Below are 27,447 nucleotides of genomic sequence, written 5' to 3'. Positions count from 1 at the left end.
TCACATCATCCAGGGAGATAATCTCATTACAGTTTCAAACATACAGTATTGAATAGAGATTATTCTACCTTTATGAAATGGGATTTATACTAAAACATGGCTTTTCTTAGGGGGCATACTTCCTTTCAAACCAGCACATGCCCTGAGTAGCCAAAGCCATCCTGAAAAAGAACAAAGTTGAAGGACTCATACTTCCTGATCTTAACTTATTACAAAGCCACAGTAAAAAAAAAAAAAAAAAAAAAAGAGCAGTATGATACTGGCACAATAACACACATATAGACCAATGGAATTAAATTGAAAATTCAGAAATCAGTCCTTACGTTTAAGGCCAACTGATTTTGACAAGGCTGCCAAGTTCACTCAATTGGGTAAGAATAGGCTCTTCGACAAATGATGCAGGAAGAGCTGGATCTCTGCAGAACAATGAAGGTGGACCCCTGCCTCACATCGTGTACAAAGAATTAACTCAAAATGGACCAAAGACATAAGCATAAGAACCAGAACTATAAAAGTCCTAGAAGAAAACCTAGGGAAGCATCTTTAGAACCTTGTGTTAGGCAGTGACTTCTTAGATTTTGTACACAAAGCATGAGCACCAAAAGAAAAATAGATAAGTGGAACGTCCTCAAAATTAAAAATATTTATGCATCAAAAGGCATCTACTCAACAGGAGAAAATATTTGGAAACCATATATCTGATAAAGGTTTAATATACAAAATAAATAAAGAAATCCTCAATTCAACAAAAAGACAAAGAACATATTTTAAAATTGGGCAGAAGACTTAAATAGACATTTCTTAAAAGAAGATATACAAACAAGTGTGGGAGAGAATGTAGAAAAACAGGAACACTGATTCTTTGTTGCTGGGAATATAAAATGGTTTAGCCACTGTGGAAGATATTCTTCAGAAAGTTAAGTACAGAATTTCCATATGACTTGGCAGTCCTACTTCTAAGTATATACTCAAAAGAAATGAAAGAATGAACTCAACAGATATTGCACACCAATGTCAGTAGCAGCATTATTCAAAACTGTGAAAAGAAAAAAGTGACTCAAGTGTCCATCAACCGATGAGTGGATAAATAAAATGTGGTATATACCTACAATGATATAGTATATACCTGTAATGTGGAATGACATTCTTTCATGCGACAACATGGATGAACCTTGAAGACCTCATCTTGAGTGAAAAAAAGCCAGATACAAAAGGACAAATATTGTATAATCTCACTGATATGAAATAATTAGAATAAGCAAATCCATAGAGTCAGAAACTAGAATACAGGTTACTAGGGGCCAGGATAGTGATAGGGAATGGGGAGTTAATGCTTAAAATGTATAGAGTTTCTCTGTTTATTGATGGAAAAGTTTTGTTAATGGATACTGGTAATGGTAGCAGAATGTTGTGAACGTAACAGACTGAATTAAATGCTTAAATATGGTTAAAAGGGGAAGTTTTAGGTTATATTATTACTAGAATAAAAATTTTTTAAATATATGCCTGCACAACACCAATAATGAGCCCTATTGTGAATGATGGACGAGAGTTAACATACACTTATACAAATGTTCTTTCATAAACTGTAACAAATGTATGACAGTGATGAGAGGTGTTGATAATTGAGTGGTATATATGAACTCTGTATCTTATGTGTGATTTTTCTGTAAACGTACTACTTCTATAATAAACACTTTTCAAAAAAAACTAATAGAAGGGAACTTTCTCAACGTGACTCAGGGACGTTTATGAAACACTCAGAGCAGATAGCATACTCACTGGTGAAAGGCTGAAAACTTTCCACCTAAGATCAGGAACAAAACAAGGATACTTGCTGTCACCACTGTTATTCAACATTATACTAGAAATTCAAGTTCCAGACAGAGTTATCAGTCAGAAAATGAAAGAAAAGTCATCCAAATTGGAAAGGAATAAGTCAAATTATCCCTATTCACAGATAGTATGATCCTATATATAGAAAATCCCAAAGAATCCACAAGAAAGCTTCTAGACTTAATAAATGAATTAATCAAAAATTGTAGGATACAAAATAACTACATAGAAATCCCTTGGGTTCCTATACACAAATAGTAAGTGATTTGAAGAAGAAATTAAGAAAATAATTCCATTTATAATAGCAACCAAAAGAATAAAATAGCTCAAAATAAATTTAACGAAGGAGGTAAAAGATTTGTACACTGAAAAACTACAAAACATTGCTCAAAGAATTTAAGGAAGACCTAAATAAATGGAAAGACATCCTGTTTTCGTGGACCGGAATACTTAATATTGTTAAGATGTCTGTTCTATCTAAAGCAATCTACAAATTCAAGTATTCCCTATCAAAATTCTACCAGACTGTTTTACAGAAACGGAAAAGCTGATTCCCATATATATATGGAATTGCAATGGTCTCCAAATAGTTGAGAGTCTTAAAAAAGAACAAAGTTGGAATCAGACTTCATTATTTCAAACTTACTACAAAGCTCCAGTAATTAATGTGGTGTGGTACTGGCAAAAGGATAAACATATAGACCAATGGAATAGAAATGAGAGTCCAGAGTTAAAATCCACACAGCTATGGCCAGTTGATTTTCAACAAGGGTACCAAGTCCATTCAATGGGGAAAGAATAGTATGTTCCACAATGGTGCTGACACAACTAGAAATCCACATTCAAAAGAATGAATGTGCCCCCCTACCTCTCACCATATACAAAACTAAATTCAAAATTGATCAAAGGCCTAAATATAGGAGCTAATACTATATAAGTCTTACAAGGAAACATAGGGAAACATCTTCAGGGCATTGTAATAGGCAATGGATATTTAGATTTTATACCAAAAGAATGAACAATGAAAGAAAAAGTAGTTAATTGGGACTATATCAAAATTTAAAACTTTGGTGCACCAAGGGACTTTAGCAAAACATACAAAGACAACCTACAGAACAGGAGAAAATATTTGGGAACCACATGTCTAATAAGAGGTTAATATTCAGAATATATAAATAACTCCTGCAACTCAACAACAAAAATACAACCCAATTAAAAATGGATCAAGAATTTGAATAGACATTTCTCCAAAGATGAAACTCAGATGGCCAGTAAGTTGATGAAAAGATGCTCAACATCATTAGCCACTAGAAAAATGCAAATTAAAACTGTAGTGAGAGGGCTGGCCACAGTGGCCCAGTGGCAGAGTTCTTGCCTGCCATGCTGAAGACCCAGGTTCGATTCCCAGTGCCTGCCCATGCAAAAAAAAAAAAAAAGCTGTAGTGAGCCCCAACCAAAACCATTCCAACCAATCCTAAAGAACACCTAGGGCAATAAAATAAGATTCTACAAAGGTTCCATGCACTAGGGTAACTTTTCAGAAACCTACAATCTCCAGATGGGTCCCTAGACCACGTAAGCCCTGAAATGCAGAGGGCCCAGCCTCTCCAGAACATCAACTAATTCCATCCCCCTATCCCGTATTGTCAATAGTCCCTTCCAACATGAAAAAGTTAGAATGGGCATAATCAAATACCACTGAAGAGTGGAAGAAAGATCAAAGGTTATGGTGGAGTTATACAGAGATGGTAGGGCTTAACAACTGAGTATGATTGCTGAATTGTTATATTGATATTTCTTTTCATCTCCAATATCTGAGAGCAGCTAAAAGTAAAAACCTTAAATTATGTCATTGTAACCCATACCAAACTCTGAAATCTGTTCTACAACTAATTGTTGCAATGTGCTTGAAATGTATTACATTTTTGGATATATGTTATTTTTCACAAAAAAAGAAGAAAAAGCCAGTTGTGATGATAAAAAATATATATATATTCCTTCTAGCCTCCAATGTTCTGGAGCAGCTACAAGGAAAAATCTGAGATGATGGAATGGTAGCCCATAACAAACTCTGGGCTCTGTCCTGTAACTACTTGTTGAAGAGTGCTTTGAAAATTATTGCTTTTTTCTTGCTTTTCTTTGTATATATGTTATATTATACAATTTTAAAAAGTTTAAAAAAAAAAACTAGGTTGGCTATTGTTGAAAAAACTGAAAATAACAAGTGTTGACAAGGATGTGGAGAAATAAGAACCTTCATATATTATTGGTGGTGATGTAAAATGGTATAGCCACTGAGGAAAACATTTTGGCAGTTCCTCAGAAAATTAAACATAGGATAACTGGCAATAGCCCTCCTAGGTATATACCCAAAGAATTGAAAGCAGGGACTGAACAGGTATTTATACATCAGTACTCATCACAGTGTTATTCACAATAGCCAAAAGGTGGAAGTAACCCAAATATCCATCAGCAGATGAAAGAATAAACAAAATGTGGTATATCCATGCAATGGGATGTTATTCAGCTATAAAAAGAAGTGTTGGTACATGTTACAGCATAGATAAGCCTTAATGACATCATATTGAGTGAAATGAGCTGTACACAAAAGAGCAAGTATCATGTGATTTCTCTTATATGAAGCACTTAGAATAAGCAAATTCAGAGGCAGAAAGCAGAATAGTGATTGTGAGTGGTGGCCGAGAGGGGAATGGGGAGTTAGTGCTAAATGAGGATGAATTTTGATTTGGGTTGATAAAAATAGTGTGGAAACAGTGTTGAAAGTCACACAGCATTGTCAGTGTACTTAACACCAAAGAATTGCTCACTTATAAGTGTTAAAATGAAGAAATTAAAAAAAAAAAAAAAAAAAACCGTAACAGATGAGGTAAGCATTAACCAGGTAAAGAGAATGGAGTGTATGCTCTGCTTGGGAGTTCAGCCTGCATGAAAGCCCCGAGGCAGCTTGTGTGGCTGGAGCTCAGGAAACATTGCTGGAGTGAGATTGGGCTGGGTGGGCAGGCCGATCTGTTATAATACATACAAAGTAGTTAATTTTAGAAATAAAACCAACCTGTATCTACTTTTTCATAGGGAAATAGTTATGGAAGCTGCAAATAAGGATTGTTGCTTTGTTTCTCCTAAATGAAGTAATTTATCCCTTTGTGTTTAACTTTCAGAATCTTTTTTTGAGAATCTAGTATCAGGTCACGAATCTGATTCAGACATTACAATTCTTAAGTTTAGTAAAATGGATCAGAATAGTACAAAAAGTCTGGGGTAGCAGGGGAGGGGGCCTAATTAGTTAAACCTTAACATGTGCCCTTAAAAAGTCACCACTGTTCCCTTTATTTTAAAAATTAAAATTTCTAAATAAAGTAGTTTAAATGGATGGGATTGTATTTAAATTTTTTAAATTAAATACATTTAATGTCATTAGACAGTCTTGTTTTACTTTATAATAGTACTTTTTAAATATTGTAAACTAAACCCTCGAAGCCGTTTGACCCTGTACTCCTTTACTGCAAACAAGATAAGTCTATTTAAACTTGATAATTTCTGAGGCTGATTTTCTAGTTCGTGTGAAAATGATAATTGTTAGAGTGGTCTTGAAACTGAGCACTGATATGGTCCCTTTCATCTTCTGGACACTTTCCAAAGTGGCATTCTCTGTCAGCACTGGGCCTCTCCAGAAGTGCTCCTCTTGGCAGTGTTTCTGGTCCGCAGAAGACCCCTAATCCTCTGGTCTCTTAACGCACAAGGGTTTTGCATGCCCGCAGTGCAGGGTTCTCAAGAATTTATTCATAGCCTGCCAGGGAGGCTTGTGTTGTTGGTGTCTTTTTTTGAAAAATCTCTTTCTACAAAGTCCATCAGATCATTTTAGCAGCCAGCTTGGCACCTGAGAGTGTGTCAGAATTGGGGCCCCGAGTTCCCCCTAGAAGGCTAACACAGCCACTGCAGCCTTTCAGGCTGATTCTTGAATAAAGACATTTTAGGTTCCTCAGGTGATAGTCATTACCCAGGAGAGCTCATTTGTTTTCCTGAAGTACCTGAGTTCCTTTTTCTTGTCTCGGTTTTGTTTTTTAACCGCAATATAATTATAATGTGTGGTAAATAGTCGTAAGAATAGCAAATTATTAAAGTTTAACCACAAACATCACCAGCCCTGGGTATAATCAGATGTTTCTTTTATTTTTAAGTGAAGTTTTATCTTTACAAAAAAATTAAACCTCATCACAGAAAAAATCAGAAGAAAAGTGAAAGGAAGAAGAAATCATCACCCCATTGTCATACTAACAAACATTTATGGAAAAGAGAAGATTTTTTTTTCCTTTGGGCCCATTTCCAGACTTCACCCCATCATCTTGTCAGCCTGCCTCTGGTGTACACCATTCCAGAAAGACCCTCATGCCTTCTTAGTACTAAAGATTAACAGAATCCATGTGATGTTTTGCACACATTTAATGACTCAAAAAAATCCTAAAAATAGCAACTGTCAGACCTGGCTACGTATTGCAATCATGTGTGAAATGTTTGGGGTTTTTTTGTTTTTTAAGAAAAAAAGAACTCCCAGGTCTTCTGATTTGCAGTGAGTTTAGGAACCACTGCCCTAAACGACATTATTGGGTGTTTGCAAGAGAGAGGCAGGGTTAGTAATCTACAGCCGTCCAGTCAGCGTCTAAGGTTAGGATGATGAGAGACTGGCCTTGAGTACAAAGAAAGCCTAGCTGACTGTCAGGCCCATTTGGGGAGACTCTTCTGCCAAGTTCATAAATGGGAAGCCTCCAGTCTCTTTTTTGCAAGCTCCAGAAATGCATACTCTCAGATTAGTTTGCTTTGTTGGTTTTCTGGTTTTGTATTTTTTGTCCAGTTTTACTCAACAGGGCCTTATTTCTGTCCTATATTCTTCAGATGTGTCCCTATTCCACTAAAAGTGATGAGCTCTGTGCAACTACTTTAGCCTAAAAGAATATCTAATGTAACAGAGGAAGTTTGAGGCACCTTTTCCTTACTAGGATTAAAGGAATCTCAACACCTTATTCCCAATCCAGAACCTCTCTCAAATAGTAAGATTAGCTCTTACAGTCTGGTTCTTTGGTCCCTAATTTTTTTCTCTTTCTTTGCTCTGACCTCAAGGTATCTATCCACTCAACAGTTGCATTCATTATTATATACTTGACTAGTTAAAGGTGATCTCTCACCTTTTATCTCCTAAACTTGCCCAACTTACATTTCTGTGGCATTGGATGGGTCTTTTTTCTCCAGCATTTACCCTGCCTAGTAGCTGCTTTGACCTAATAATAGAATTAGAAATAACAGCTAATTTTTGAGAGCCTATAATCCTGTACTAGGTTTTGTAGAAACATTATCTCTAGTCCTCAGAGTTAATTCTGCAAGATAGGGATGATTTCTATTGTGATTTTATAAATGAGGAAACCAAAAAGTTAACAAGTCTCTGTTATTTAGTTGGCAATGTTGGACATTTGCGTGAAATAAGTCATCATTAGATAGTTAGCTGCATCAGAGTGGAGGACTTGAAATTCAAATATAAGGTTATGTGACTTCATATTTTGATGTGCTATCTTTTGAATAACCCACCAACATCAGTTTCCATATTTATAGTCAGTTAAATATAAATAACCAATTTTCTTTTACCTATTCATTACCACTGTTTTGATATTTGGTGTTAAGTAAATTGGTTTTTCTTGAATGTGTAAGGGATGTTCTACAATGCCCCAGTTTTGTCTATATTTCAGCATGCACAGATTTTAAACTCTCCTGTTCAAAGCCCCTAGCATGGCTTCCCACAAAATTCAGAGTGAGATGGAAAGTCATCTTCATGGCTGGAAGGCCCCTAGACCACCCTCTCTTTAGCTCGCTCCACCCAGAAGTGTGGACCTGAACAAGCCCAGCTGGTGCCGAACCGCTGCTGGCCTGGCTTTGCCTGCCTCCCTACTTTTGCCTCAGACCTCCTTCGCCAGTTTGCTTCCTCCCTTCACTAGGTCTGCCCTTCTCTAGGCACCTCATTTCAAGACTCCCCTACCCAGTTCCCTCTGATTTCCTTACCCTGTTTCCTCATAGGGTTTCTCACCACTGATGTTATATAGATTTCTTCTCTCTCTGAATGTACTGTAAGCAGCAGGAGGCCAAGGCTGATTCACTGATGCACCCCTCCTAGAACAGTACCTGGGACACAGGCGCTCGGGAAATATTTGCTGAATAAATGAATGAATGAACTATTTATTTAGTTAATGGTTGAAGTAAATCATTGTTAGGTTTCTCCTGGCCAAAGTAGTCTATGTTTTTATAAACTAATAATTCCCTTTCTGCCTTTGTCCCTTCATGTCCTGGAGGGATTTCAGGAAAGGAGAATTTGGCTCTTTTTTTAAGCAGCACTGTGGTATTTAAGGTAACAATAAAAGCTGAAGCCTCTGTTATTTAATGTACACTTGGCATTGCTGCACGTTTGTGTGAAATATGCCATCATTAGACAGCTGCGTCAGGGTGAAGGAGCTAGCCCTGCCCGGATGCAAGTGGCTTCAGCTGAGACTGTCGCTCAGCTGCTTCCTGGGGCCAAAGAACCTTCCTGTTCGGTCATCTCTGTTGACAATGACTTTTGATTCCTGTACTAACCTACTCCAAGAAAGACATCTCAGCTCTGCAGAAAGATGCACAAAGCCAAAAAGATTATTTAGAAATTTCCAGTGAAATACCACAGGGCTTTGGTTGGTTGGATGGTTGGTCATCGTGTAGTAAATTCCCTTCACAGCTCACTTCTTCCTCCACAGTTTCCCTTTTCTCACTCTTTAAGGAGCCATTAGCTTTAACTCCCATGTAGGGAATTGGAAACCTATTATTATTCATAAGCAGGTTCAGCCTCAAGCAAGCCATTTTTTCTGAGGCTCAACTCAGGCCCTCACAAGATGCTGACTACAACACAGGAAGTTTACTCAGCTGGCTGCTGGTCCACTCTTTTCTGGAGAAAAAAAAGTTCTTTTTTTTTTTTCCTTTAAAAAAGAAACTCTTCAGTGATTTGATAAAAAGCCTCCCACCCAGATTTGCTGTGCTGTTTTTGCTGCTGTTTATTTAGGAAATTCCATATGAAAAGAATAACTTAGGGAATCTTCAAGCTCTAGACAGGAAGCAAGTTACCTCATTACAGATCATGTTTTGGGCAGAATAAAAAATGTGCAGAATAAAGCACAGACATTGTAGAGCCTTCAGCAAGAGCTTCTTGTCCTGATTAATCAAGAAAAATGAAACATCACCTAGTCATGCCTTTTCCTATTTTGTATTAAATGGCTACTATAAATTCTTAGAGGACATAACGAGGATCAAAGACAGCCGTGAAAATGTAAATTAAAAATATCAAGATTTCTGCAAAAAACTGTTAGTTATACTAATGGTCAGTAAGCACATGAAAACATGCTCAACATCTTTGGTCATTAGAGACATGCAAGTTGAAATCACAAGAGACTGCTTCACACCCACTTGGATGGATATGATAAAAAAGGCAAATAAGTGTTGGTAAGGATATGGAGAAATAGGGACCTTCATACATTGCTGGTAGGAATGTGAAATGGTTCAACTGCTTGGAAAACAATTTGGTATTTCCTCAATAGACAGTCATCAAAAGGCAGTTCCACTCTAGGTATATACTCAAGAGAAATGAAACCATAAATCCACACAAAAACTTGTACATGAATGTTCCTAGCAGCATTATTCATAATAGTCAAAAAGTAGAAACAGCCCAACTCTCCATCTGCTATTGAACGGGTAAGCAAAATGTATTATATACATACAGTGGAATATTATTCAGCCATAAAAAGGGATGAAATTCTAATATATGCTATGACATGAATGAACCTTGAAAACATTATGCAAAGTAAAATGAGCCAGACACAAAAGGACAAATACTGTGTCATTTCATTTATGTGAAATATCTAGAATAAGCAAATACCCAGAGACAGAAAGATTAGAAGTTACCAGAGGCCGGGGCAGAGGGAGGACTCGGTAATTGTTACTTAATGAGTGCAATATCTGTTTTGGGTGATGAAAAAGTTTTGGTATTGGATGATAGTATGGTAGCACAATACTATGAACGTAATTAGTGTCACTGAATTGTACACATGAAAGTAATTAAGGGGAATTTTAAAAAAATTAGTCTAGGTCTCTGAATATATTTAAATCAGACAGAAAGAATAGTTTTTCTTTCTCCCTACTTTAGACCCATCCTCCTACTGACTTGAGCTTTAACTTTGACGCCAACAAACAACAAAGACAGCTTATTGCAGAACTGGAAAATAAAAACAGGTAAGAATGCAGAGGTCAAGCTAATTTCTGAAGTCCATAATTATCACATGAATATCTGATTCTTGTTTTCCTTACAGGCTAGATAGCTTTTGACTGCAAAGACGTTCCCACCCCAGTGAACATAAGCCATCCCACATCCGCTACATGCCCTGGACACTTAGATAGGAATTGTATATATCTGTGTGCTGTTTATTCTGGTATACAAAACCCTGCTCACTTTTTCCCAGTGTCCTTTCCTACCCTAGTATATTAACCCTCTCATGATTTCTTCCTGCACTATACATCCCAGGAGACTTTTCTCTGTCTAGTGTTCTTGTACTGGCTGCCTAGGCTGCATGTGACTCTGGTCTGTCATTTGAGAAACAAAAAAAAAGCCATGGAGACCAGACAGCACATCCCAACACACTGAAAGGTAGCAAGCAGGACGAAGCTTGGCCTTACTCTCATGGGCCCAGGTGAAGAAAACGGTAGCCACTCACCAGTCGGGGAGTCAAGGGGGGCCGGGAGGTTGAGAAAGATTTGGGGAGGTTAGAATAGGACCTGCATCGGGAATTCCCTTTTCTTTTTTCTGAGAGAAAGTAAAGTATCCTAATTGTCATTTGCCTTTTGTGGAGATTTTTCAGGTTCTATTTTGAGGGGTGGCGGTGCATAGTCTGGGAATTTTCAGCTTCTTAAGATGGATGTTTTTGTAAGTTTTCCTGCTGCAAAAAGTTGTTTCATTGAGGCAATGCCAAGTGAAGCAGCATTCAGGTTTCCATTTCACATTTTGATCATTTAGAAGTGATCAAAACGAGATTGGAAGAGTTGATGCTACTACAGTATAAGTTCTCATGGGAAAAATAAAAAGAGCTGTGAAGCACGGTGAGGACCCCTTTCTTTCGTTTTTCCCTCTTCAGAGAGATCCTGCAGGAGATTCAGCGCCTACGCCTGGAGCATGAGCAGGCCTCCCAGCCCACCCCCGAGAAGGCCCAGCAGAATCCCACCCTGCTGGCAGAGCTGCGGCTGCTGAGGTGAGCAGGAATACTGTGCCGCTGTCCGCTAACTGTGATCCCAGTGGGAATTTGTATCTCAGGAAACCAATTTAATGGGATAGAATCTGTTAATCAGAATAACTAGTCCCATTAGAAAAACAGCTCAAAAGTTCCACTCATTCTGTTATTGCTCTGATGTTTGGGTTCCATTGCAGCCACTCTAAGAACTTCAGCCATCAGAGCAGAACCAGGTACGTGCCAGTCCCACAGCTCCAGGACAAACCACGGGTGTTGATATTTTTGTGGTTGCCTTAATAAGAGCATTGTATTGCAGCCAATCTTATCTTGCTAATTAATCTGACTTTAGAGACTTTTGGCAGGAATAATGTTGTCTTGCCTATGAATGAATTCTGCTGGCACTTCACACTCAGAGCAGGACTCTGTTGAAGGAAAAGTTCACTTCATGTACAGCCTTCACATCTCTGAGACATGAAATTAAGAGAGAATCCCTGGTACCATGGGTATGATACCTTCCCACCTCAACATAGATATGAACTGTCTCAAGAATAGAGAAACTAAGGAAGGCGGATCAGAATGAAGGTAGAGAACAACTTCAGCTCCCCTCTCCTGCTGTTTTGGATGGAATAGGAATGTCTTCCCATGAGAGCATAACACGAGAGTGAGCCAAAGTAAAAGTCTTCTTTCCTTTCCGTCTTAGAGATTTGTGTGTATATTCTTCTGTAAGGAAAGACATTCTTGTTGACACCTGTTCTCATCAGACCTCTAAATTTCTGAATAGTGAGTTCTTTTTGTTTAAATTGTAGCATTTGGCTTCCACCGCTGATTTTTAATGTGGTATCATCTGAGGTTCTGCATAGCTGAATACTCATTTTTAGCTCTTCCTTTGGCTTATGCCAGTTAACCTCTCAACCATGGTTTCTTTTCCTAGAAAATGAAGATTGTTCTTCTTCCATGGGTGTCCTTGTGCTTAAATTTCTATCATCAATAAATAAGTCATAAAGAATTTAAACATTGCAGATGAAAATCACTAGAGGAATAGAGCTTCCCAGACTCCTGAATAGTCATTTTAGGTTTTAAATTTAATAGGGCTTCCACTTCCCAGACCATGCACCCCCCCAAAAAAAAAAAAATTGTAAGGCTAAGATTTTGGTTCCTCTTCAATTCAGTGTTATGTATTTGCGATATTAGTACAGTTGGTCAGAAAGGAGGGAAAACAAATGCTGCAGAATATAATTCTAGGCTATCACAGTGTATACCTGTTTTCTTTCCCCACCTCACTCAGACTTATATCTAGAGAAGTAAAAATCTGTCATACTTGAGTCTAATTGTTGCTACAGCTGAAATTGCCAGAAATGTTAAGTTAAGCTGGAGGGATCTGAAAATTATCATGGATTTTGTAGACAAAAGACTGAACCCTGGGATGTCACAAAAGGCAGCAAGAAGCAGGAATTTCGTCTGAGTCCATGGAGCATCTGAAGCCTAAGAAATCAGAAATCCAAAACAACTATCACTGAAAAAGGAGGGACTCTGTGCTAGAATAATTGATTATGTGTGTGAAAAAAATATATATTGGCTTTCTACCTCATGCTATATAAAAAACCACCACCAGATGAATTAAACATGAAAGATAAAACTTTGAAACTTCTTGAAAAAAATGTAGGAGAACTTCATTAGGGTTTTGGAATAGAAAGTTATTTCTTAGAATTGCTAACCATAAAATAATATATTGGCAAATCAACTACATTAAATTAAGAATTTTGTTCATTAAAATACACATAGAGAGCAGGATTCATTTATAGTATATGAACACTCTGGTTTTGACCAATATGTATGTGCCCAGGAACTGCCAACACCCAGCTACTACTATAAAGCAGGATGGAGGACCCATCCATAGGGTGAGTGGTTATGAATCCTGTCTACTAGGATTGACTTTTTCCCCTTTATTATTATTTTAATGGTATATTTGTTATAAAGTATATGTTACAAATATATGATATGAAGCATAATCATAAAATGAAAAGTCATGAACCCGCACTCACTTTGAGAACTTATATATTGCTTGAATCATGTCGTCTGTGTGAGCGCCCCTTCCTTATCCCATTTCCCTGCTTCCATTTTTCTTACACAGTTAACCTCTACCCATAATTTGGGTTGTCATTCCCTTTCCTTTTAAACAGTATTATCACATATATATGCGTTCCTACATAATAAAATGTTCAGTTTTGCCTCTTGTTTCTTTGAGCTTTATAGAAGTGTTTCAATTTGTATGTAGTCTCCTGAAACATCCCCCCCCTCCAGTATTACACTTTAGAATCCTTCCATGTTGTTGAATGTGGCTGTAATTCATTCATTTTCACCTTGTATATAATTTTAAAATTACATATTATTTTGTTTTAAAATATATAATTTTTGATCATACAGAGCAAAGAGGAAGTACCATGTCCAGGCTCAGGAGTTCAGGGAAGGAAGGGCTCTAGTAAACGTGTTGAATGGGTTGGATTCTCCTTATTTATTTTATCAATGCTGTAAATATAGGGAATATGAAACACTAGAGAACAAAGAAGCCACCCTAAGAAAAAGTTAAAATCTAATTTTAGAAATGACACATAAAATACATTTTGTAGGTAGTAAAATAATATTATACAGTGTTGAATAAACAGTATGGGTATTATGTTATAAGGTTTCTGGGTAGGGAAAGATATATTTGGGCTGGGAGCAATTAGACCCAGGGAGGTCATAGATTTTGAGCAAGACCATGAAAGGTAGGTATGATTTAGATGGGGTGTGGGACAAAGCATTTCAGATTAGAAATGGGGTTGGGGAGTTAACAAGATCCCCAAATAAGTATGGCACATTTCAGACAGGGGAAAGAAACTTCAAGCTAAGAATGTGTTTTCATCATTCATTGAATTAATCTTTAGAGTAGCAGTGATAGGAGATAACATAAGTTAAGCCATTGAGACCAGATTCTAGAAAGACATGAATGATAGGTCATAGGAAATCCTTGGAGGTTTCAAATAATAATTTTGTTATATTCAGTAAATGTTAATTGAGCACATACTGGAATTATGATCTTCTCTTCATCCTTCATTATATGCAAAAATGAGTAAAGCTCATCCCCTGACCTCAGGGATCTCACATCATGGGAGGAATGACAGCAATGCAAGGTGAAGTAAGTACCACAGAGAAGCACTAAGCACAGGACCTGATTGCTTGCTGGAGGAATGGGGAGCAACTTCTTGCAAAAGAATGATGTTGAGGACAGACATGGAAGAATGATTTTGAAGAGAAATGGGAAGAGCTATAAGTCATGAAATGATGGGATCTTTTGAACCACTGACTGACACTTCCAACATGGAATAGGAGGAGCTAGGGCTAGGAGGGGAGGTAGGGTCTCCAGCAGCACATGCCATAGAGGTATAATGTGAGCCACATATCAAATTTAAATTTTTCTAAAAGTCACATTGAGAAACTAAGAAGAAATAGGTATCATCAATTTTAATGATATATTATTCAACCCCAAGTATTATTTAACATATAATCAATATTTTAAAATTATTAATGAGATATTATACCTTCTTTTCTTTACACTAAGTCTTCAAAGTCCATTGTGTACTTTACACAGTGCGTCTCAATTCAGACGAGCCACATTTCAAGTGCTCAGTGGTCCCACGTGGCTGTTGGCCACCATACTGGAGAGCATAAGTCTAGACTGGGCAGGGCAAGGGTCCATGATGCTAGAATCTATTGAGATTATTACATAGGATGAGGAAATTAGCACAGGCTTCTACTGAGCAGCATTTTAAAGTGCACATAACATTTTTATGTCCATTTTCTTAATTTGATCCTCAAATGTTTCTTTGACATATTGTTGCTATTACTCCAATTTTAAAGAAGAGAAAATTGAGACCCAGGTCAAGTGACTTGTCCAAGGTTGCACTTATTAAATGGTGGAGCCAGGACTAGATCTCAGGTCTCCTGATTTATATTCCACTGCTTTTCCCTCACCACAGCAGATGACATCAGGATTGCTCAAGCCAGGAGACTGAGGCACATGTAGGAAAAGGAGCATCTGAATAAAGTGGGAGAGGTGGGACTGGAAAGAGAAGACCATCTGAATTGGTTGACTGAATATAGGCTATGAAGAGGAAAGTAAAGAGGATTGAGTTTTTCAGCCATAATTACTGTAAAAAAAAATAACAGAAATAGGGAAGTTGGGAGGGAGAATCATTTGGGGAGAAAGCCTTAAGTCTGGTTTTGGAAATGTTGAGCTGAAATTGATGAAATGAAAGATGAACTCTCGCAGACACAGAGATTCACCCTGACCCTTCCCACAGCTGAACCTGTGCCTGGTGCTGGGAGTGCTGACTACTAAACCCTGTTGCCCCTGAGCAGTTTTCATACAGTCTCTGCACTATTAATTTAAATTTTAACTAACTTCTATATATCTTTCTAAACAAGATATCTGACTTCCTGAAGAAGAATTTTTTTAATAAAAGTCATTTTATTTTTCCCTATATAGCAGTATATACTTCCCCAAATATTTTTATATATTAGTCTCACAAGAGTACAGAAAAGTAGGCAAAACAGATATTTATCCACATTTTATAGATGAGGTTTCAGAGAGATTGAAGGGCCAGCTCAGCTTCACATAACTGATCAGTCTCATAGGTGGCCTTTAGTAAAGGGACAGAGGGCCCCTTACCTTCAGAATTTCCTTTCTTCCCGGACAGGCAAAGAAAAGATGAGCTGGAGCAGAGAATGTCAGCCCTGCAGGAGAGCAGGCGGGAGCTGATGGTCCAGCTGGAAGGGCTGATGAAGTTACTGAAGGTAAGGCCCAGGACACTTTCACATCGCCTTTTCCCACTCTCTCGGCTCCTCATGTTCAGCTTCCTCCTTCCCTTAGCTTCTGCCTCCCCTGTGAGTTCAGAAGAAGATAAGGCTGAAGGCTTGAATATTGCTGCCCAGAACCGTTTCCAGGTAAAGCTCCATAATGTACCTATTTAGGTACAAAAGTCATCTGAATAACTGATTATAACTGAATAACTGATTATTAGTAGTTGCTAACAAGTATTTTTGAGATACTTGCTTTTATGAATAAGAATGTTTATAAATAGGATATTAATTAGCTTGGTATACATGAATCATATTTCTCAGCTACTTTAAGTTCTCAAGTACTTGCACATATTTCAACTAAATACTTAGTAAATATCGTGTCCTATGTTAATAAAGTAGTACAGAAGCAAATCAACCTAATCAAACCAATCCCCATCTCAACCTAATTCTAGTCAATGAGTTTACTATATTAGGAATAAAATAACATATTGATTCCTTAGTGCATTTGGGACCTCAGTAAATCAGAGGTAGTCCAGGTATCTCTATTTTTGTTGAAAAATTCACTATTTCAACCCCTAGACCACAGAGCAAGGAAAAGCACACTTGGCATTTAAATGTCCTCACTTGGACATTTAACTGGTCCCTGAACAGACATATCTACCCAGCTGCTTGGCGGCAATAGCAGGGCACATTTGCTGACGCTGTTCACTCCTAAGGTCCTGCTCTGAGCTGTGAAGCCACCATATTTTGTAGAATAACACAGAGTTAGCAGCTAGAGTGAAAATCACAAAGTATGGCTTGACTCCAGAGTCTCCAAGTTCACATATTGATGCTAGGCTAAAGTGATAAAAGGCTCAGAAGAAAAGTTCTGAAATAATGAATGAAATTATACTGTATCAAAGGCCTTTTTGGACAATTGATGTATGGTGGCCTTGAAATATATTTTCTCAAATTACATCTTGTCATCATTGGTGTATTTCTGGGGGTGGTGAGGAGCCTAAACCTGTGACTCACAGGAATCTTTGATTGGAAAGATTAAACAGTAGTACCCGGGCCTAAGGAGACAAGGCTCTGAGCTAGGAGCGGTTGCCTTGCCCAAAGACATCAAAATGCAGACTTTTCTTCAACCTCTCCGTTCTAAACCAGGGACCTCCTAATGAAACTAGTGGGTATTAGCAACCTGAATAAAGGCAGGGTTTGTGTTTTGAACTGATGTTTTCCTTGCTCAAGGCAAAAAAAAAAAAATTCTTTTAGTTGTGATCTGAGTTTTTCTAGCTTTGGCCCTGGGTATTTGGGTTGTTTTGCATAGACATGTTTCTACATTAACCCTGGTAGCAGGATTTCTCATCAGAAATATTTAATGTCCTAAATGGGTCCTGTTTGAAAAAAACCTTATGCATAAAACTTGGCTCGAATCCCTCTACTAGTTGTTAAGTACCCAGCTAAGCAACCCAGTCACCCACTCAAAGCAACAGAGATATACTTACAAATATTTGGCCTGTGTAACCTCTGGAACTTTAGGGGACTCTAAAATCCCTGCTATTGTGGTGTTAGTCCTCCTGCAGAATAGGAGATGAGAGGGGAATCCTCCCACCTCTTCCCTGCATCAAACCTCCGTTTCAGAAATTTCCTCTTAAATATTACCCACATGTATCGGGAAGGTGCCCCAGTGTGATTTTTATAAGAGGCAAAAGTTTGAGCAAACTGAGCCTTAGAACTGTAAATTTGTAGCCTAATAAATCCCCTTTATAAAATCCCTCCTAAAAAAAAAGTTTGAGCATGTTGATGGGGAGCCAAAGTGCTCTTCCCTCAAGTATATGATCTGCTCTCCTTTTAGTCCCCTTGTCCGAGTGACCCGTAGAGTCACTGGCTCTGAGCCCCATTTGCCCTGTTACATCCACCACTGATGCTTGTACTCAAGGGCTAAGCAGAATGAGCTGAGGCCTACTTTCAAACTTTGAGTTTCTTTGCATTTCCAGCTATTGGCTTACTGTAATAATGTCTATAAAATAAGGAGGCCCTTGCAGTCCCATTTTGTAGGATCCCCTACCAAGTTATTAAATGCCTTATCATTTATCCACCTCTCAGGCCAAGTCCATGCAAATAGGGAGCAGCAGTTTGCAAACACCAATCTAGGAATATCACTTGTCTTTTCATCCACTGAACAGAATTCCCAGTCGAAAATCTTAAGCCTTTAAGTGTCCAGCTTTCTAAAAGGATTACAGCATAATCTTCATCTGTGTATTAGGTGTATTCCTGAAGAGTCATACATGCAGGTATATATTGAATCTATTCTATTAAAATTTCAAAGATGCTTTCCTAATAATAAAAAATATATATTCACCAGCCCTTAATGAAAAGTAGCCTTTAGAATCCTAATTTTAATTTCAAAGGACTGCCCTGCTTTCACTGATGCTCAATCTGCTAACATTTAATTCACCCATAAAACAGCTGTAAGCAGTTAGTCAAATGGACAATCAAGCTACATGGTCTGGGATCTTCAGCAATTAAAACACATCGCACAGCACATTTCCATTTCACAGGGAGTTCTTTCCTTTTACTGTTACGGTAAAAAGTTATGTTCTTTATACATTGAAAAATGATCATTTCAAGAGACATACATATGAAGTGTCACCACTCTTCATTCATTCATTCATATATTCATTCACTCAGTCAAAAAAAGAGCCTTAATCCTTTTTGGGGAACAAGGCAGACTAAAAATTAATCATTCCTTCTTTAACAAAAGTATTACCTTTCTGTGTGTCATGTTTAGGTATATGCACTATAATGGCAAATAAGATTCAATCCGTGTCATCAAGGACTAACAGAGACTTTCTTATTGCTTTTCTTTAATGACATAATGTTAACTGATGCTTATCTTTTCCATACATTTTCCCCCTGATTAATTAGTATATAGATAACCTCTGCCTCAAACTTATTTAATCTAGAAATGGTTATGTGTTGGTGTTTCAGTTTTTAATTCATGTTCCCAATATTTCCCAAACCCATTTCCCATTTTTCCAGTACTGCTTTTGAAATAGATTTACCAGGTGAATTCTGTGGTTTAGAGTTTCACCCTCATTTGTGAATCTTCACCTCCTTCGATTGAACAAAGATGGCCACAGAGACTGTGCCATTGCTTTGGCTACCTAACCAGACTCGCCCCAATTTGTACTTAATAGTTAAGGTGTAATTACCCGCCTTTAAATCAAGCTGACTCCTTTACCTTGTCATCAGTCACTGTTTATCAATTCCAGTTGACTAGTTGATAACAAAAAGGTCCTAAGATCTTGTATCTGATATCTTTACTGTGTTCACAGAGCCTAAAGGGCTTTATCTGAGTAATAACATTTATGAGTTTAAATTATGCACCACCATCCTAACGAACGCATTGCCAAAGTCCTCCCTCTGGGACATGCAGTCGCATGGAGGCCTCTGTGTGGAAGTGCTGTGCTCCCTGCCATCCCTAGCCCGACCTGCACATGTGTCATTTCATGTTTATGAACAAACAGGATGTAGCAGAGTCACCAAGTGTGCAAACATGAAACTTTGCTTCCTGAGAGCTCCCTCTTCTAGTGAAACAACGTGATGTTATCGTCAGTAACAGGTTTGGGGGAAACAGTGAGAAAAGGGAGGTGTCTTAGAAACAGTTCTAAGAAATTACATATTGGTCTTATGGCCTCAGATGCTATTTCAATCCATTACAGTCATCCCATCCCTCCTGCGCCATTTCAATTGCCATTTCAACACTTAGAGCTAAAAATGAAAGCACAAAATTGCCTAATAGCTCTCCTCATAAGGCTATCATTGCCTTACCTAGTGACAGGAAGAAAAATGTTCCATCCTACTGGGATGTCTGGCTAGGTAGGGAGACCACTTCCCAACAGCAAAACTCTAACCCTTTCTGACCAGAGCCATGCCCAGGTGCAAGAGCTGAAAGGTTTCTTCAGGCTGACCAGGCAGTGCTCAGGACCCTCTTTGCTTGGGTTCCTGTGAGCTTAGGTTTGGTCAGGTGTCTAGCACTGGCTTTAATTATGAAGAGCATCTTTCTGCACTGATTTGGAGCCTCCCCAAGAGATTTCTTGAGGCCCACTTAATTTCTAGTCCACAGCTCTTCCTTGTTGTAATAAAAACTATTTTCTGCAAGTTTTTACTTACCTTATCCCTTTTGTAATTCCTTTGCTTCCTGAAATCATTCTCACCATTGCACCCAGATCAGTAGACTAGGTGGAAACAGAAGCACTTTTCATTCCCTATGGCTTCCTAGGCAAGTGTTCCATAAAGGCCGCCTAACAATGGCTCCACTGGACAGAGAACCATTACAGCAGATTTTAGAACTGTATACTTGGGGCAAAGAGCTGAGGCTCTCTGACCACAGTTACTCATGACGAGGCACAGAAAGAGGAAGCTGAGAGACCCATTAAAAGCTAGAGTAGCTGAACAGCAGAGGACTGAGCAGAAGCTCAAAAGTGTTTATCACCTTCAATGTGCTTCTTTCTCCCCAGCCTTAGTCAGGCAACTGATAGAAAGAAAGTGCCTACTCTGTGAACTCTCACCGGGAGTTCTAACAGGAAGAGACCATACCTTACTTATCTTTATGTTCCCTGTACCTCACACATAAGAAATACTAAATCAGCATGTGTAGACTTGATGAAAAACTGAGGTCAGGAAGTTTTTTTGAGTGCTCTCTCAGGACCCCATAGCAGTTTCCAGTTTATTGGGAAAAGTGCCTTACATGTACATCCTTGAAAAAAAAATGAGAAAGGAACCTGAAAGCAAGAGGACAGTGTTGTAGTTCCAGCAAGTTTAGTGGAGGGAGATTAATTAGAGTTGTCAGGTGGAATTTTCAGCTGAGAAATCCTTGGAGCAGAGGTTCTCCCACTATTATCACCTGCCATTTAATGGCAAGTAAATGCCCTGCTGGGCCCCACCCCTGGAATTTTGATTCAGTAGGTCTGGGGTGGGGGCTGAAGATTTGTATCTCTGACAAATTTCCTGGTGCTGCTGATGCTGTTGCTGTGTGTTCCACACTCGGAGACCACCAGCCGAGAGGAACGCTGGGGATGGTGAAACAGGATGATTACTGGGATTTTGAATCATGTTGGACTTCTTGTTTCAGGTTTACCCTAAATAGTTATATGGCTTTGGGCAGGTCAGGCTTTCTAAACTTCTTTCATCTACAAATGAGAAAGTTGGACCAGATGGTCTCTAAGGTCCCTTTCAACTCCAGAAGTTAGAATTTAATTAGGCAGCACAGAGGCCTGCATTTGTTTTGTCCTGCTGATGCTCTCATGTGGTCAGGGCCTTTGATCTCTGAACCCATGGGCCTGGCCTGGTTTGCTCGATTCTTCCATCATTTATTTTTTCCAAATGTTTGTGGTGATGGGCATTAATTTCTCTCCTTTCTCCCTCTATCTTCTCTCCGTCTTCGACACCCCTAGGAGGAAGAGCAAAAGCAGGCAGTAAGTGAACTTCAGAATTCTCCATCTTTCTCTTCCTCCGTTTGCATGTGCCTCTTTCCCCAGATAACTGTTATATACTTTCTGTTCCCCTTCCTTCATAAGATCATCTCTGCAGAATTGTTCAGGTATAAAACCCTCAATGGGCCTCTCCATGGTGGTTGTAAAAGGGCCTACAAATCCAAGTCTCATTTACCAAGTACAGCATGTTCTTATTTGAAACCAGTGCTTATTGAATTATTTTTAAGTACGTATCTGCTGTGTTTATTTCAGTGTGCATGATTAGCCAGGTTACAATTGTGTTATGCTGCCCGTTCATTCTCTGCTGCTTTGTGTCTAGAGGGACTTCAATGCTTAAAACAACCTTTGGGTTGGTGGGGGTGACCTCAAGTCTGAATCCTGTGTCTTGGATGAGCATGCATGAAAATAAGCAGTTCTTTTGATAACTTTAGATGTCTTTTAGGCTTGAATAGGCTTCTGGATGCTCCAACTCCACTGGCCTGCTTAATAAAGTTGCTAATGACAACTAAGGGACAGATTATGCTGTAACTGATTTCCTGTTCAGAGACTACTCCATGGGGAGCTCTAGCTTTTCTGAGCTACATGGCTATTGTGTGGTGTTTAAGGAAGATTTATGTTTGTTTTATTTTTCCTGATGGCCACTAACCCATGCAGTAAAACAGATTGAGGACCTATACACAGTAACACCAAATATTTAATATAACTTAATAGGGTTCTCAAAGCTTACATTATTTTAACCCAATCTAAAGCTGATTTTTAATTTGCTTCAGTTTTTTTAAAAAAGAAATATAAAATGTTTAATTTTAAAAATTTACCCATAAAAAAATTTTGTCCTTGATTTAGATTAAGAATAAGAAATATAAAACATTATACTTATTATTTCCAATTGGGAGAACAGTAGAATCAGAGTAAAGGTAAGAGAAGAAAAATAGATACTGGGGGCAGGAGGCAAGAAAGAGATGAGAAAGAAGCATACTGTGGTAAAGGGAAAAGGAAGATCTGTTACAGTGTTAGGATAGACTAACAACTCAGACATCTCAGTGGCTTTACTGTGAGAAAAGTTTTGTTTGGTTTTGTTAGTCTTATTTTTTTTTCTTTCTCACACAAAGTCCACTGCTTCAATCCTATGGCACTCAGCGTCAGTAGGTACACACACATGACAAAGCAGAAGCAAGGATGGAAAGCCCAGCCATGCCATTAGATGCCTCCACCAAGGAATAATATGCATCACTTCCACTCTCTTTCATTGGTTGAAGCAATTCAGATGGCCATGCTCAATGCTAGGGGACACAGAAGTATAATTCCCCAGTTGGCTTAGAAATAGCAGAGAAACAGATGTTGGTCACACTGACCGTAAGTAGGAAGATAAGTGTGATCATGTAAGAGGGAAAGAAAGGAAAGCCTCTATCCTTCCTACTCGCTTCTCCCACTCATCTCCCCCACGGTCTCCTCACCTTGCTATTTGACAGGCCCTCCTACTAGTCTAGGGCCTTCCTTCACCTGCCATGGCTGATCAGCACTGTTCCCCTCCTCCACCCCAAACTTGAACTTTATACCTAAAAGCACTTGCTTTTCCAACAGTCAGCCCAGACGAGCATCTCCTTCTCCCTCTCTGATGGTGCCAACTCAGAGTGAAGCACACTACCAGGAATACCCTACGCCTACCTGAGAACTCTCTTTCAAAAGAGGGCAGCCCTTATGAGTTTTGATTTGAATGGTAGAAGACAGTTTCCCATAGATAATTCACTTTTTTAAATTTTATGAATGACTGTGTAATACAAGAACCAGAAACCTGCCACCACCTGTTATGTTATTTCTCAGGTAAATGTAAAGCTAGTCTTGAGTGGGTAGCAGATTAAATAATATGTTTAGTCCCCTTGGCAAAATGAAAAGCAGGACCAACTGCTGTAGTCTCCCACTGATGAGCTGCTTATCTTGGGAATTACCCGTGGCCAAGGGCCTGGCCTCAGACCCTAGATCCCACTTCTCAGAGGACCACACATAGCAGGAGTTGGCACAAGTCAGTTTTTACCTCACTCTTTCCCACCATGGTATGTGGTAAGAGATGTGGCCGTATTGATATAGGTAGAAATAACCTTCTGTCCACATCACAGGTTTCAGCTGGGCCCACTGCAGCTCCGAGGCTCAAATTTGGACTAAATGATTTTACATGCTTCAACAGGTTTTTAACATGTACAACTGAAAAGACTAAAGATTTAGAACTAGAACTACTGCTTTAATCTATGTCATTGCTGAGTGAGATAAAAAGGTATGAGTATTTAACACAGAGTTAAGTTGTAACCCTTTCGGATTTTGGAGTTTTTTTTTTTTAGTATTTTTACTGTAAACCTTAACAAACAAAAATACAAACATTCTTGACATATAAACATTCTATATGTGGTGTACAATCAGTGGCTCACAATATCATCACATAGTTCTATTTTCATCACCATGATCATTTTTTTGAACATTTGCATCTCTCCAGCAAAAGAAATAAAAAAGATAAAACTCATACATACCATATCTCTTACCCCTCCCTCTCATTGACCACAACTATTTCAATCTACTCAATTTATTTTAACCTTTGTTCCCCCTATTATTAGTTTATTTTTTATCCATATTTCTTAATCATCTGTCCAATACCATAGATAAAAAGGAGCATCAGACAGAAGGTTTTCACAATCACACAATTGCAGCGTAAAAGTCATATCATTATACAATCATCTTCAAGAAACATGGCTGCTGGAACACAGCTTTACAGTTTCAGGTACTTCCCTCTAGCCACTCTAATACACCATAAGCTAAAAAAGGGATATCTATATAACATGTAAGTATAACCTCCAGGATAACCTCTCAGCTCTGTTTGAAATCTCTCAGCCACTGATACTTTATTTTGTCTCATTTCATTCTTCCCCCTTTTGGTCAAGCAGGTTTTCTCAGTCCCTTAATGCCAAGTCCCAGCTCATCCCAGGATTTCTGTCCCATGTTGCCAGGGAGGTTTACACCCCTGGGAGTCATGTCCCACGTAGGGGAGGAGGGCAGTGAGTTTGCTTTCCATGTCAGCTTAGAGAGCAACAAAAGAGGTTCTCTGGGGGTGACTCTTAGGCCTAATTTTAATTAGGCTTCGCCTATCCTTTGCAGTGATAAGTTTCATAGGGGTGAACCCCAAGATTAAGGGTTCTGGCCAGTAGAGTTTAATTTCTTCCCCTTCAAAATATATTACCCTAAATGAGTAATAAAACAATTGTGAAAGATTTTTTACATGAAGCATTTACTAGACATGCTTTGCCAAACAGGCTCTGTAAATCCAAAACTGAGAACTTTTTCATATAGTCCACTTTCTTGCTTCTTCCCCCTCTTAGGAATATTTTCGTCTCTGAGGAACTTAAGAGAAATGAATAAGAACTAACTCTGAAAGCCTCGGTGCTGTGGCTCTGCTTTCAGCCTCAGCCACTCTCAAAGTTGTTTGTGTAGTGTTAGCACCTCAGCTGAAAATCCTTTCCTTCCTCTCTCCCTTCCTCCTTTCCGTTCACTTTTCTCAGATCCCAGGTTTGTAATTAAGGACAGAACTGCCTGGCAGTTTCAGATCAGACTCCACCAAGTGACTGTTCATCCCTGCAGCTGACAGGCTCAGGAATTCGGTTTTATCAGTTGAGTCTGGGTTGACCAGGCCCATGATCATCATCAGACTGTCAAGTTCCCTACTGCACACCCGCCCAGGGCTAGCCACAGCAGATACTCAGAACTACTTGTTGAATGGAAACAAGTGTTTCCACTTGAGGACCATATAAAGGATTAGGCTTATTAGTTTACAAGAGACATAACTGGTTCAAGTACCTTTGGCAGTAATTTTTCTTGCAGTGCACCAAAATGGTAGGTAGAGCCATTGAGGAGACTAAATTATGGCTCAGAAATGTCCTCGATAAATAAAGAATCAGAAAAACAAATTTCAATGTTGCCAAAGAAATGGGAATATATCAGTATTTATTATTAGCTCCAATATCAGTTCTGTTTAAAGAACAGACACTGATTATATAGACTAAAATCCTTTCTTCAACACAGAGAATCTATAAAATGTGGGATGTCTGTAAGTATCATTTGAAAATATTTTGAGCATTGCTCAGTAAAAACCTAGTGCCTACAACCAGAAATGTGCTTGTAGGATTCACCTCCATGATATAAAGGGATATGCACTGGAGTAAAAACAGATGGGGCAGGTCCCCGCCAGCAGGGGCATTTATGACCATTGGTGTACTTGAGCCGTGGACTATGGCAGTCCAGGCCAGGTGATATCCCAGTCCTAGTCCATAGGGTCTTCAGATACACAGATTCATTCTAGGAGCATCACAGGGCTTCATTTTGCCCAACAGCTCAGTAAACCAGACAATTTTAGTACAGGTTCTCTAACACCAAGTAAGATGAGCTTTCCAAGGCAAGAGATTCAGTTTATTCATAAAGGACATGTTTTCTTAAACATTTCTCTTATTCTTCCAATTTAAAGATTATCATCTTTTATGCACAAATCAATATCAGGCTTAAATACTGGAACTTTAGACAGTAACTTTAAGGACAAGAGGCTCCAGCAAGGATGGCCCTGACCCAGATTATTCGTGATATGATGATTCGAAGGTAATGTAGCTGGCATTCTGAAGCTGATGCAAGTAGAGGACTCCTGGGGATTCTACTAAAAGAGCACTGCATCATCACTTGAGACCTATCCTTTTACGTCATTTAGTTGGAATATCTCATGGGATCTGGCTCCATGATTTCCAGGGCCCAGACAAACAACCCACTACAACTATACCAAAGAAAGCATGGCATGGGCTGGCTCCTGGAAGCCCCTGTGTTTGACCACAGCTCCACCACCTCAGAGGAATGGCGCTCAATATTTAACTAGCCATGGTTGACCCATGAGGTCTCCAACAAACCTTAACAATACTAATTTTCTAAGTGTAAGAGAAAATACTTTCAAAAAATGCATACAATAACAAATAAAACAAAAACTACCTCTTTGCCCATGAAACAGATTGTCGATGAACCCCTTGATGTCACTATCTTCCTCCTGAGTGATTTCCCTCCTGGATCACTTAACTTTGGACACCATCTTATTGGGAAGGGATTCAGACTAGCATACCTCTATTATCTCCTAAGCTCTCTGACCTCTACCTTTGTGGCCCCACCATCCTCTGAAATAGAATCCTCCAAGTCTACTTCTTCCCTAAAGGCAACCAAAGGACTGCCATTCATTTATTTCTTCAATAGGACTTTACTACATATGTGCAAGTAAATGAGCTTGGCCTTCTGGAGGATAAAAAGATAAATCCTACGCAAGTCTCACCCTCAAATAGTATGAGAATTATTTCATGGTTGGGATGTTGTTCTAAATGTAGAAACCCAAGCTAGGTCAGTGGTATCCTGAAGCTTAGACATCGTTGCTGCCCTCTTGCAAACTCCATGGATTTATTTTGGTAAACAGCAATCAGTGTGGTATATCAGATGTCTGTCCCACAGACCTTCACCCTGAGCCTGTGATATCTACATAGACGCTTAAGAGTCTCTCTCAGTGCATATATGTGTCCTTGTGAAAGTTTACAGAATATATTCAGTAGTCTTGCACCTGTGTGGTGGTTTTGTTTTTAATTTGTTTTATTTCCAAAAAGAGGAAAGATCATCATGGTATTAACCATAGGTGTTTGTAGTTCACTCACCCCAAATTCCCTGGACTCCTACAAGGAACTTACAGTTGGAGGATTCAAGGGGAAAATAGCTTTGGGGGACTTGCAGCACCCCCCAATATTTTTTCTCACTTTCATCAATAATGAGGTGGTAGATTTCCTTACTGACTTTTTCATTTCCCTTCTGTACTGCTTTTCTAGTTTTCCTTTCCTGATCAGAATGTAAATAGCATGAGAAAAACATACTCCAGGATATCCAGGAAAGTTCTCTACACACTAAGCTGGGAAAATTACCTACTAGAAGAATGTTGAATT

General features: G+C 38.8%; 1 protein-coding gene and 1 long non-coding RNA gene across 11 annotated transcripts in view; one reads left to right on the top strand and one right to left on the bottom strand.

The window, feature by feature from the left end:
• LOC143676964 (uncharacterized) overlaps positions 1–20,354 on the bottom strand; it is a 58,143-nt gene extending 37,789 nt beyond the window's left edge. The window contains exons 1-3 of one of the 2 annotated variants that reach the window (XR_013172327.1): positions 20,136–20,354; positions 15,847–16,059; positions 14,639–14,885 (exon numbers count right to left, since the gene is read on the bottom strand). This is a non-coding gene — a long non-coding RNA (uncharacterized LOC143676964). Of the gene's footprint in view, positions 1–14,638; positions 14,886–15,846; positions 16,060–20,135 lie in introns of those variants that run through there. The other variant, XR_013172328.1, reaches the window with a different exon arrangement.
• Positions 1–27,447, top strand: part of DTNB (dystrobrevin beta) — a 445,692-nt gene that overhangs the window by 364,497 nt on the left and 53,748 nt on the right. For 7 of the 9 annotated variants that reach the window (XM_077152324.1, XM_077152325.1, XM_077152323.1 and 4 more), the window contains 4 exons: positions 10,064–10,149; positions 11,046–11,159; positions 15,875–15,971; positions 21,419–21,439. In XM_077152324.1, the coding sequence (XP_077008439.1) occupies positions 10,064–10,149; positions 11,046–11,159; positions 15,875–15,971; positions 21,419–21,439 (318 nt within the window). The remainder of the gene's footprint in view (positions 1–10,063; positions 10,150–11,045; positions 11,160–15,874; positions 15,972–21,418; positions 21,440–27,447) is intronic. The other 2 variants (XM_077152328.1, XM_077152321.1) reach the window with 1 other exon arrangement.

Source organism: Tamandua tetradactyla, chromosome 3 (genome assembly GCF_023851605.1).
Source record: "Tamandua tetradactyla isolate mTamTet1 chromosome 3, mTamTet1.pri, whole genome shotgun sequence".
NCBI lineage: Eukaryota > Metazoa > Chordata > Mammalia > Pilosa > Myrmecophagidae > Tamandua > Tamandua tetradactyla.
This window is presented reverse-complemented; position numbering and strand designations above follow the sequence as displayed.